Source organism: Gymnogyps californianus, chromosome 5 (genome assembly GCF_018139145.2).
Source record: "Gymnogyps californianus isolate 813 chromosome 5, ASM1813914v2, whole genome shotgun sequence".
Classification (NCBI taxonomy): domain Eukaryota; kingdom Metazoa; phylum Chordata; class Aves; order Accipitriformes; family Cathartidae; genus Gymnogyps; species Gymnogyps californianus.
The window spans coordinates 70,717,907-70,731,059 of record NC_059475.1 but is presented as its reverse complement, the minus strand read 5'-3'; the positions used below and the strand labels follow the sequence as shown (position 1 = coordinate 70,731,059).

Here is a 13,153-nt window from a genome sequence, read left to right as displayed (position 1 = left end):
GAAATCTCTCATTTTGCCAAATACTGATGGATGGTTCAGCTGTCAGATTTTGAGTGTTGCTGCATCGGAAAGTAATGAGCTAATCTTGGAAGATAATAGAGGTATTTTGGAGATCACTTTGGAGGCGGAAAAAGATTGCCTTCATTGATCATTAAGAATTGTGTAACTTGTTTCCTGAAGGTTTTGATAGACAAACTACTCACTGTGCATTAGTTTGTGCTTTGGCTCTGTTTCTCAGATGTCAATCTTATTTTTGTCAGAAGAATTGCAGTATGATTCCTGCTGCTTATTGACTTCCTAATTTAATGATAAGTCTGTTTTGTTTCCACAGGGAATACATCAAGGCATAATTGAAGGAGATTTTGCACTTTGTATCAGTTTATATCATGGTTATGAGCTGCTGCTGCAAATGGGAGTACGGTCATTATTTATCTACCTTTGTGGAATTATGGATGGATCAAAAGGTGAAATGTCTTCAGAAACATCCTTCCTTTTGTCTCCACTCCTTCTCATTTAGTTTACCTCATCTGTATGGCTAGTTTTGCACAAAACAGCTTATATAATGGATGGGTTGCAAATGGAATTGGTATTTTGTTCTCTTTCATCCCTATTAGAAATATGTTAGCACCATGTTAAAGATAGAGCATATTTGGGAAAGCAAATGTGTTTATATGGCAGCAGTTCTGAAAAAACATAAGGCACAAACAGAACTCAGAGTAAGTGGCAGTAATATCTCTGGAGAGACAGAGAATAACGATTAAACAATTTAAACTGAGAAATCGTTTGGTCTTGTACAGCAATTGCTCCCCCCATTAGCAAAACTCTTGTATGCATGAGTTTTTTAAGCGTCTTTGCGAGAAGATTACAGATTTAGACACATCACACTAGAATTTCTATCCCAGCTGTGCAACGCCTTCCATGCTCACTAAGCAAAATATGAAGTTGTTATGGTCTTTCTCTGTACCTCTTCTCATTTTCTCAAATGAGATGAGAAGAACTGTGCACACTATTCCAGATGTGGATGCAGCATGAATTCATACAGTGAGGCAATAATATTTTCTGTTCTGGCCTTAGTTTATTTTCCTAATTCAATCACTGACTGTCGTGAGTCTGTTGCAACTCTCCACAGTCATTTTTAGACCTGTTGGGTTGTCATTGCTCTCTGGAAGACCTGGTTTGGTACTGACATCTTTTCTGAGGGGACAAATTTAAACATGGCAGTGTCAGTCCAACTGCAAGTTTCTTCTAAACACTGGATGTGGGAGGGGAAGGTTCCAGCTGTTCAGATTACCCCATGGTGTGGCTCTCAGGCTTCTTGCTTCATTTTGGTTTACACTTAGCTGTGTAACTGTGTGGTAACTTACAAAAGCTGCTTTGCCTACAGCACTGCTTAATTAAAATGGCACTGCTTCGTCCTACGTCTGAACCAAAAGCGTACAGTGCTTGCTTCATATCATAGAATATCTATAGAATATAGTATGCATGTGCTAATCATTTCTCATTAATTTTATGCTTTTGACATTTTTACAATTTATTACTTTCGCACGTGCAGATTTTTACATTTCTGATGGTATAGTGCTGCTGTTAGACCTAGGCACCAGAGAGCATTTCATGTATTTCCTAGTTTCTCAGATTCCTTAAATCCCTGTCTGCTATTGAAAGATGACTGATGGAAAATTGTTTTAATAAATAGGTCTTCTGTACTGGTGTTCTGGTAAGTTTGGTTTCAGGTTTGAGTAGAACAAAATTCTTTTCAACATTGACATAAAATCATTCAAGAAACGTCTTAATTTTAGCTTTTAGTCTAGGTTCCTTTCTCTTTGAGTAACTGGCAGCATTTCATAGAATGACAGAATCACAGGATGGTTTGGGTTGGAAGGGACCTTTCAAGATCATCTAGTTCTAATCCCCCTGCCATGGGCAGGGACATCTTCAGCTAGACCAGGTTGCTCAAAGCCCCGTCCAACCTGACCTTGAACACTTCCAAGGAGGGGGCATCCACGACTTCTCTGGGCAACCTGTTCCAGTGCCTCACCACCCTCATCATTTCTGGATTGGATGGCTTTTCTAGTGCTAAATGGTTGATGCATAACTTTTTAGTTTACCCACAGGACCAGGCTTCTGTCTGTACATATGTTTTTCATGTTTAAATTCATGTTTTCATGTTTAAATTCTCTAAGGGCATCTTCCCTGAAAAAATACTGATGCCAAACAATGTTTATTACATTTTTCTAAGGCTAACGTGTATCTTTTAGCTCTTGAAAGGAGCTTGCTACTTCTGAGAAAGCGTGTCTTTTGGATAGCAAAAATTATATTCACTCGGGAGATTAAATACTAAGGTATTTCAACTTTTTACAAAGGGTTAACCCGTACAAAGAATGAACTTGGTCGTAATGAGGACTTCATGAAGCTATATCAGCAGCTCAGAGACATGTTCTCAGACACATCTCTGCCTTCAGCAAATGGAAATCTTTACAAAAGTAAAACAGGTCAGTATTTCCCTTTTAGGGACAGAATATTTACTTTCTGTTTAAATGAAACAGTGGATACCCCTACATAGTTTGTAGATGTAGGAAGCTATTTGTTGTGATACACTTGGCTAGTATTCTTTATTCCAGATTGTTTTCCCCAGACTCGTTATCTATCTGTCTGTCTATCTATCTGTCTGTCTATCTATCTATCTGTCTATCTTCTCTCAGTGGTTTTAGCTACCTTCAAACAAGTTTTCTATGTTTGAAGTTTTTAATTTGATTTAAAATGAAAGGTTAAAATATTACTGTTTGACTATATATCTTTTACAGTGTGACTGTAACAGAAGTTACACTTTCTCAAAAACTGGGTTTAACAAATGTGCTTCTGTAAGTAGTTTACTAATTTGTTTAGGTGAATGCAATTAGAACTAGTGTCAGGAATTTGTATGTCTGACTCAGAGAATTATAATGGGAGGAAATGAAGTTCACTAAACCTTCATACTTGTTGCAGGTTTACTTACATCTTTAATTGCTTTATTTCCTTTTCAGTGTTTGAAAATAAAAAGGAATTTATCTACAGCCATCCAAAATTAAGGAAATTGGAGGAAATTGTAATAGAACACTTCAAATCCTGGCAAAAGATATGTTCTGGTAAGTACCAACAACTCAAAGAAAAAGTATTTGAACAGTTGAACCTGTGGATGAAAAGAAGTAATACCCTGCTGATTTATTTCCTACTTTGTTCAAGTGTTTCATTATTGTTTTGTATGTTTGTATATCTTCTGTGTGGAAAAGTCTTCTTTAGAAGAACTACACCATAACATTTCATTAAGAAAAAACATTTTATAAGTTATTATTATTAATTTGATCTAAACTGTTCTAACAGCTTACTAAAACAGCGATAGTACATTAATTCCTAGTGCTACTATGTCTTATGATTTTCGTAGTCACAGAATTTGGTCTGGAAGCCATCTCAGTGCAGTGCTACCATTACCTCCTGCAAAGTTAGATGCAACATATTTATGGAGCTTAGGGATAAAAGTTCTGATATCCAGCCTGTTGCTAAGAAAGACAAACTCTGAGGCATCGATTTGAAGTTTAAAACCTTCAATTACATTCATCTTTCTCTCCTTTTTCATCTTGACCAAAAGGGAGAACAAAAATGTGTCATACAGTAGCATGAGATTATGAAGCAAAATATTCTGAATCATTCAGACGTCTCTGGTTTTAGGAAGTTCAGCTTCTTGATCCAGTTGTTGCTTTCGGAATGATGACATCAGTAACGATAATTTTTTTTGCAACTTCTTCACTTTTTTCCTTGTCTGTTTGGATCTTTGTGCTCTGTGAAGTTCTGATAATTTCTGACCTGCCCTTCTGTTTTGTGGGGTTTGGTGGGGTGGTTTTTCTATATTAGATGCTTGATTCTCAGAATACACTTTAAATGACTGCTACTTTCTAGTAGGCAACTTTAAGTTTCCTCATTTCTGTTTTTGTTAGTTTATAATATGTCTAAATGCGTTTAATCAAATTACTTTCTTCTTTACCCTCCCTCCCCCTTCTCTCTGTCCTCCCTGCCTCCCTCCACACCTCTGTCTTGTTTCCTATAACAACATCTTTCTAAGCTATTGCCTTTTGTTTTCAAATTCTGTACTGGAGTTACTTTAACTAAGTTTCATATTTAATACTCTTCCATCTTCTTTTGATAGCATGGATTTTGCTGTCATATGAATCCCTTCAGATACGTTTTTCCTTGCAATGTTGGTCAGACATGTCTCTTAATATTACTGACAGGTAATTAATATTCAAGTGTTTTGATTTTGTGTTTTGTGTCTGTGTGCATGAACCTCAGAAGTGAGTAGGCATCAATCGTAAGTCTTTCCCATTATAAATACAAAATTACAGTAACTGTGCAGGAAGAAATACGTAATCTTTTATAGCATAACTGGCGAGCTATGGTAGCATATCTAGTTATATCTTGAACTAGGTATGTTAGGTTTTCTTGTTGTCCTTCTTTGCTCCTGATCCCTGTAACCTCCTTTATCCTTGTGACTAACATGCCAGGCAAGGCCATGGGGAATATAAAGCAGTGTCCTGAACACAGTTCTCTAGGTGCATGGGGTTAAATTTAAAGCAAGTACAAACAACCGGTCCTGAAATCTTTGTGTGTAAAGCAAGGCCAGAAAGCACTTTACAATTCACAAAGTTGGAGGCATTCTAGTAACTTAGGGAATGTAGTCAGCTCCAGCTTGTGTCTCCTAAGCTTATGCATCTCCAACCCAAATGCACTGGGCAGTTGACAGAAATAGTGAGACACTGTGATTTGATTTATTTGCCTTATTATTCACTGTGTCATAGTGTCTCTGATGATACCTTTTGAGCAATAACCCAAAACCTGTATTTCTACCCTTACTCCCTGTTTCTTGCAAGTAAACTCTAAATTCACACGTACACAAGTAGCTACACCCTAAATTCTGGGTTTGGACTCTGACTGAATAGAGTACACACCCGTGTCCTGATTTCTCCCTCCTCCAGGCAAGAATTTGTCATGAGTCTGTCAATAAAAACTTGAGTACTTATTCAGATTCCAAACATAATCGCATGTATCTTTTGCTCCATCAGAAGGCTCTGAAATAAAAGCCTAAATCATTATGTGAGCAGTGGAAAATACATTCAGCATTTGTTTCAGGAACTCATGCAAGTGTGTAATATCTCTAGAGGAAAAAAAACAGAAGCAAGCAAAATCCCTGAACTTAATGCATTACTGAACTACTCTGAATCGTAATTTACTGTGTTCATGCCTGTGTAATTTTTAAAACGAGTAACTACTTCTGCAAAGTATTTTCCTTGAAAAGCCCTACATTTGAGACAGGAGAGTATTAATAACCTAAGTCATTAGCCATATCAGGAACAACACTAGCTCTTTTTCCTCCATTTGAAATGAAATCTCTCATATGAGAACTTGTGGGAGTAGTGCCAAGTTGCCTGTGCAAACTCTGAACCATTTCTAACTAGTGATCAGCCAGGTTAAGTTTGAGCTTCCTGACCACGTAGCTATTGCCTCTGCTTTGCAAGATGCACTTACCAGCAATTCAGGTAAGTTTAAGCCAACATTCTGGCCAGCCCTTAAGAAATGTTGGCTCAGCATAATGAGCTTCTCCCAGCTAATCTTCCATACCTGGATTACTTGTCAGATTGATCATGGGCTGCTAAGGTCTTGAATTTTCTAAGTCTGGTTTTGGATAAGGTCAAGGAGGTAATGGCAGCAGTATAAGATCTTTTTTACAGTACAGGGACAGATGCTACTGAGCATTATTGCTATTCAAGTCATGAGAATATGCTAAAAATAGATATAGAATAATGTTGTTCAGAATAAAGTTAGTGGAGGAGAATAATATGAACTTATGTAAATAAGATATATCCAACCTGCACTTATTCTGAAATATATAGCTTGTCAGTCTGCTCAGGATGGCAAATTATGCAGAACACATTATGTCAGTGTTGCAATTGTCTGGTTTCTAGCTAAAAATACCGAATCATATTCACCATTTCATTTCTAGGCCTTCATTGGGGACTGGTTTCTGTACTTGACAGATGACCTCCCGTATCGCCTGCAATTTACTGAAACAGTGCAGTAGAATATCATAGAATAATTTAGTCTAGTTGGAAGGGACCTCTGGAGATCCTCTTGTCTAACCTCCTTGGCTGTCAGCCTCAAGAGTGAAATTTATTTTGACCAGAGGCAGCCGTCTTCATAATCTGCCTGTGAATTCCGGGCTCATCTTAAAAAGAAATGGGCAAAATGGTTACCTCCAGCTTCTCCTTTTTGACTTAAGCTGCTGAAAGCATTTCTGCATGTAGGTATGCACAACTAAAAACTAAACCAGAATTTCTGATAGCTGGTCAGAAAGATATAGGTATATATACTTATCTGTTACACTTAATGCTTTAACTTAGAGAAACAGCTTGATACTACAATTACAGGCATAGTGTGAAACTGTTGTCAAGCGCCAAGTGACTGTCCTTCGTATGTTCAGGGAAACATCTTTTTACACATTCAGTCTTGAGAATTTTAATTCCTTGTCTAACCTTTCTTTTAATGAGATAAAGGTGTTTTGTGGAGAATTGTGTAAAAGAGGAGATGTTTATCCCTGGAAATCTATTTGATTTCATCTGAGGGCTACGTATAGGTAATGCATGCAAGCTGTGCCAATTTCAGTAGTTCATTATATCCTTTTAGAGATTCTCTTTTTTAACATACTAGGTTTTTACTTCATAGCACACAGTAATGGGCACGTTGTTTTAGTATTTGGATAGGATAAAGAGAAGCTGACTGTTCAAGACTTGCACGTTGCTTAGATAGCTTTTGCTTGTGCTCATGAAGACAGATAGTCTCATACGTTTAAACAAAAGAAGAAAAAAGAAGTTGAGTACCCAGAAGACAAAATCTGTGATGGTATAACATAAGAAACGTGGCTTTGGTCAAAGGCACCTTGCTAAGAAACCATGTATCAATGGACTTATTTTTCCCTTTTCCTTGAAAAGGGAAAAGTTATCTTTGCTATCAAAATGAGAGAGAGAACCAGTTGTGCTGGCAGGTCATTTTGAAGCAACAGGTTATGGTATTAAGGGAAGTTTTTGCACATTTCTGTTGTCATGAGGATCCTGAGCTGTAGAACTGGAGACAACTTCCTGTAGTAAATCATAGAAAGCTGATATACATCTCTTTTACTCTACCATGCTGTATCCTAGACTAATGGCAACAGTGTTTTTTATTGCTATATATTGCTAACCTCATCTAACTCTGGGCATTTAAGTAGCAGATTTAAAAGTCACATTGTAGGCTCTTTGGAAGAAGGCATCTTAAACTTTATTTCAAGACACTTGCCGTCAAACCTGAGCTTTTCGAAGTAACATTAGTAATGGTACTTCTGATATAAGACATTCTCACTATAGTTGGTGTTAATTCTCCAAAATTAGAATACTGCTTTGATTCCAAAGAGGAATTGTTCGAGCAGGTATATCTCGGAGCATTTTCTGGGAGGTTGATCTAAATAGGCTGAGAGGCTCCTAATTGTCAGTTTTCTGTACTGGGTTTTTTTTTATTATTTGTTTACTTAGATTTTTTTTTTTTTTAAATATGAAATTTCTTTTAAAGAAAATTTCTTCGAAAAAATCAAAATGCAGTATACTTGGACAAAATCTTCCCATTAAGTGAGATGAGAGCTGTGAATGTGTAGCTTGTGGGATGACCTGTCCTTACTTTTTTATTGGTAATTATTTTAAAATCATGCATAAAAATGCTTTTCTGGCTTTTTAAAATTAAACAGATCAAGTCACGACTGAAAGCGCATCTGTGGATGCTGTGGGTACCAGAGTGATGATCTTCTCATCATTTCGAGATAGCGTGCAAGAAATTGCAGAAATGCTTTCCCGGCTCAATCCAGTTGTTAGAGTAATGACGTTTGTTGGTCACTCCACAGGAAAGAGCACAAAAGGCTTCACACAAAAGGAACAACTTGAGGTAAAGAAAAGATGAGACTTGTATTAGGAAATAGTGATAGAGAGTATTAATTGTGTAAATAACTACATGAGTATCGATATAGATTGTATGGCAGTGACTGAACTTTAAAGAGTTCATTAGTAAATACTATGTAGTTCAATTGCTTTTGGAGTATTCAAAATTATACTCACTGAACAGAATGTATAAGTAGAAATATTTTATGTATTTACATTATATTAACAACTGCTAACTTTTATATATTTGAAAATCTGGGGAAATATTCAAATACTTGCTTAGGGGATTTTTTTTTTTCTTGTAGGTAGAAAAAATAAGATATATCCTTAAATTTTGATCTAGCAAAGTTAAAAAAAAAAATATTTAATTGCAAAGTTGGGAAGATCAGTTTTAGAAGAATGCCATGGTTGGAGTCAGAATAAGGTGTGCTTTTTTTTTCCTTTATTTTAGAATTGAAGAGTTGATATGTTGATGTTGATAACATTAGTGTGTGGTATTTGATCACGATGTAGTAGTTGACAAATTCAGAAAGGCTAGGTTTTGTAGTTTTACAATATAAATTAATTTTTTCAACTTCTGTCTGAACCTAGTAAAACTGCAAAGTGTGTATAAGGCGCCTTCTGGCTAACCTGTTAAATCTGATTTTAATCGTTTATTCAGGTGGTAAAACGCTTTCGTGAAGGTGGGTATAACACTCTGGTCTCTACCTGTGTTGGGGAAGAAGGCTTAGACATTGGAGAAGTTGACCTCATCATCTGCTTTGACGCTCAGAAAAGTCCAGTTCGCCTTGTGCAGAGGATGGGCCGAACGGGGCGCAGGCGGCAAGGCAGGATCGTTGTCATCCTCGCCGAAGGGCGGGAGGAACGGGTGAGTATGTAGCTTTCTTCTCGCTGGGAAAACAAAATGTGTTGTTTAGTCTGTTCCAGGAAACTATATACTGTGCATTAAAAATCACAGCAATCCTGAGCACTCCTAGTAACGTTTTAACTGTCCCTACAGGAAAGTATAATAGCCCACAATATTCTAAAAATATGTGCACTTTCTCAATGTGAAGGGCTTCAAGCCTTTGTTCTTAATAATGCTTATTTTGTAAATGATAAACTGAAACTCAGAAGATACAAGGTTTTTGCCAAGGGTACAGAACAATGTGTGGAAGAGAGAGGGATGGAGCTCTGAGAGAGGGAGGACTGGAAGCGTCTCGCTCTGAACTGCTGACGACACTGTGCTTTCAGACAAGTACTTAGTGGAAGCAGACTTGCGTGTGAGGTATGAAGAGATCAGCTTAAGTGGAAATCTACTTTTGCTAAATTCTTGAACCTCAGCGCTCAACTCGGAGTATAATTAATCGTCTCTGAGTGCAGGCTGCCCCTTGGGAAACTAATGTACCAGTGGAAATCTAAGCCGTGAGTTGTGAGCCGGGGGGAACCGATCTTCAGCTGTACCAGCACACTGCCCAGCTTCATCCCGCAGCCGCACCGTTGCTAGGCCTGATCCAAGGAAGCTGGTGGGGCAGGGTTTAGGTAGGAGGAGGCAAGGCAGTCCCTGTTGACATCGCTCTGGTGAGAGTGGTTGCAGAGTAATAGGAACCTGCATCTTTACAGTTTCATCGTGCAACTCCTGTTTGAATGCAAGGCATTTTTAGGGCGCACCTCACTGTTCCGGCTGAAAATTGATTTTGTTCTTTGTTGGTTTTGTTTACTTGCAAGGTTGGTTCTGAGTTGGATCAGGTTTCATGACAGAGAAATCTGAGATCTGTGTAATTGTAAACCCAAAATTACAGAGTCTTGCTATTATTTCATTTATTCCAGTCGATGTTGTGTCTCTGGTTTAAATTTGTAGGTAGCAGGGATTTAATTCTAAAAGAGGGTCCAAAGAATCCTGCCTGAGGGAAAAAAGCTGCTTTGAAGGGATGAGAGTTAAAAATTATAAAAGTGAATGGTATTTGTAAATAGCTATTTCTCATGCTGCTTATGAAGACTGGTTACTACTGAAAGCTCTGCTCTGTAATGGGATATTAAAAAGGTCCCTTAAATTCCTTGGACTTTCACTTAAGTAGTTGGATTACTGGGTTCTTCAGATTTTCTCAGAAATCTTTGAAGCAGAACCTTCCCCCAGGTAGGATAGTAATTTTATATAATTTTTTTTGTTTTGAGATCATGAAATAAATTTAATTGCTGAACAACATTGGCTTGCTTTGTTTGTTTGCTTTTCTTCGGGGGGGTTTTTTGGGTGTTGGGGTTTTTTTGTTTGTTTGATTGAGTCTTCTTCCAGACCTGTTAATGTGGAGATTCTTCCCCATCACATAACTTACAGCTAAGTAATTAATGGTCTCATATTAATTCGTGGGAATTTGTTTGTTTGTTTTTTTTAAATCAAACCACTTCAAGTCAATTATAAAGCTTTTGAAGAAATTTTATTGGAAAAAAATTGGTAAAGGCAGGTCTGGAAGTTTGACGTTTGACAAGAATTTCTGTTACAGAAGTGTTCAAGTCCTCATCTCCCCACGTGTTTCCCTGTCTGGTTCAGCTGTCCCACGTGGAAGCACACTGCGTCTCAGCGGTGCAGCGCACGTCACGCGGTTGCGCCCTGCTAATGCCCTGGGTTCCCTGAGCGTTTGGCTTACATATCTTCCGCCTTTCTAGTTCGGCCGTATTCCAAGAAGTGCTGTGTTTTGATTTGGGTTTTTTAACGTCTTGTGACAGCTCAGCTGCATGTGCATCAGCCTGGAAGGGAGCTGTTAGCTGCAGATTTAAACTGGTACAAAGAGAAGGGCTCAGAGGCACAGGGGAGCTCACAGCCTCTCGGGCTCCTGTCAGGCCATGCTGATGCTCTCTGTGAAACAAAGGAAAAGGAAACATACTGTCTCAGTAACAGCAAAGTGACAATTCTGTTAAGCAGTGAATTTGGTAATACAATTTTTTTTTTCCACAAAAAGACTTTTTTGCCTGTTCTAAGATTAAGAGATATTTATTGGAATGCCTGAGGGACAGTGTAATAGAGCTAGCCGTTAACTTCTTTCAATTTGATTCAGAGAGCGTCTTTTTTTGTCCATCTCCTAATCCTGGCTTCCAAAGATGATCTCTCTCAAAAGAACATAGCTGCCATTACTGTCATACTCCGAGCATTTAGTCTGCCTAACTGGGCATGCTGTCTCCATCGGTGACCTGTCACAGAGACTCAAAGAAGAGTATTAGGACACGAAATGTTCGGGGGGGACCAGTTTCTTTCCTTAGTTTCTCCATCTTTGTCTTGGTTTCTCTGTTGCACAATAAAAATGGAGTGTGATTAAAAGGACTTGGAGCATGTATGACATTAACAAATAATCTTATGCCTTTTTTTTTTTTTTTTGCTTGACCTCCTTTCTTTGTTTCTGATGCAATCTAATTTACATCACCCCTGTATCTATTGCAGATTGTAAATTCCCCCAGGCGAGGGCTGTGTTTCTTTTTCTCTCAAGTGCTGTGCCTACTTCTGATCTATTTACAGAGTGTAAAAAGCTGTACATTGTTTTATATTTTGTATTGTTTGCAACTGAAAGAACAATCACTGTTCCTTGGTACTTCCTTGCTTTTTGTTACATTTGCTTTGAATGTTTTACTTAGGCACAAAATGATGATAATTCAAATTTAATTTGACTTAGATATTTTAGTATGGAAGCTCTTTAAAAATAAATTTAAAAAGCCCCTTAGTAGCCATGTTTTAATCTATTCATTATCAGATTTTCAATACAACCTTGTTGCTTTGTTGTCTTCGTCTATGTCCTTCTGTTCCCTTCCCCTCCCTGCTTTGGTTACCATGATGTGGAGGCATACTGCAAGTCCTGATGTTGCAGTTCAAGAACTTGAACAAGCAGTTATGTTGACCTAACTGACGATATTCACAGAAAAGGGAATAGGGTTGGCTATCAGGGCCTTGCATCATGTTTTGTTTTAGTTGTGTTTGGGGAAGAAAAGAAAAAAGAAAAAAACCAAAAAACATCTTGATGATGGAACATAAAATAATGAGAAACCCCACAGACACTCAGGTGTTCTTTTACTTTTAATCAAGTTGTGAAAAAACAATCCAACAACATATTATTTATCTTCTCTTTTACAGACTTACAATCAAAGCCAGTCTAACAAAAGGAGCATCCACAAAGCTATTTCAGGAAACAAAATGCTTCATTTCTACCAGCATAGCCCACGTATGATTCCAGAAGGCATAAATCCAAAGTTGCATAAAATGTTTATTACTGCTGAAAAATATGAACCAAGCAATTCAAGAATGCTTTCCAAAGAGAGAAGATCTAGTTCCCTCCAGCATAAATCTGCTCTCTTTTCCTCTGTCACCGGTAAGAGGATTATGGTGTTTTTCTAAGCACTGCGTAAGCTGCTATCTCATGTTGTTATATTACAGCATATCAAAACTGTGTGCTCACATGAGTTTTGAGTCTCTAGCAAAAGTGTAATTTCTGTCAGCTGTAGCCTTTCGACTGTGTTACTGTGCTGACTGCTGCTTTGATTCCTCATCCTTTCCTTTAACGTCCTCGAATCACAGTTCTGTCCTTAAATATCCGTACTTCAAATCAGACATTTGTTTCGTCTTTCTCCATAGAGCTTCTCATGGAGTCGATGACTGAAGGTCAGAAACTCCGGCTACAAACAGAAGAGGCAAATGTTAATGATGTCTTCTGAAGACTTCTGATATACCTATGTCAGGTGGCATAATTGTCACTTAAATATTTAGTGATAATTCTATACGAAATCTGGCTTTGAGCTTTAACAGTTAGGCTTAATGTTTTTATTAATACAAGAAAAGTATGTCTTATACTTTTGTAAATGACAATAAAACAGAAATGCTTGAAAACTAAAGGATTTTGAGGGGAGAAAAAGGAGAAATCAAGGGTAGGATATTTATGAATTGCGCACACCCTTGGAGAAAAATTAATCTAAAAAGAGAAATGGCTCTTTAGCTGATGCGGTTACATGGCACTGAAATGCTCAGTAAACGGAACAAAATTATAAGATGGGAAGAAAGAGCTAAGTTTTGTAAATACTTGGAAATTGTTGTGCTCCATCTCTTTGGGCAAGTGCTTTCTGTGAAGACCAATAGCAATTTCTTGAAAGAAGAAAGTCCTAAAAGCCTCGGGAAACTTTGTATTTCAGTATCTGGGTATTTAGACTTTAGG

At 37.6% G+C, this 13,153-nt stretch overlaps 1 protein-coding gene across 1 annotated transcript in view; it reads left to right on the top strand.

Moving 5' to 3' along the window:
* FANCM (FA complementation group M) overlaps window positions 1-13,153 on the top strand; it is an 82,932-nt gene that overhangs the window by 29,263 nt on the left and 40,516 nt on the right. Inside the window, exons 7-12 of the mRNA XM_050897461.1 lie at window positions 332-464; window positions 2,361-2,489; window positions 3,021-3,126; window positions 7,818-7,992; window positions 8,647-8,853; window positions 12,082-12,316. Of these exons, the coding sequence (XP_050753418.1) occupies window positions 332-464; window positions 2,361-2,489; window positions 3,021-3,126; window positions 7,818-7,992; window positions 8,647-8,853; window positions 12,082-12,316 (985 nt within the window). The remainder of the gene's footprint in view (window positions 1-331; window positions 465-2,360; window positions 2,490-3,020; window positions 3,127-7,817; window positions 7,993-8,646; window positions 8,854-12,081; window positions 12,317-13,153) is intronic.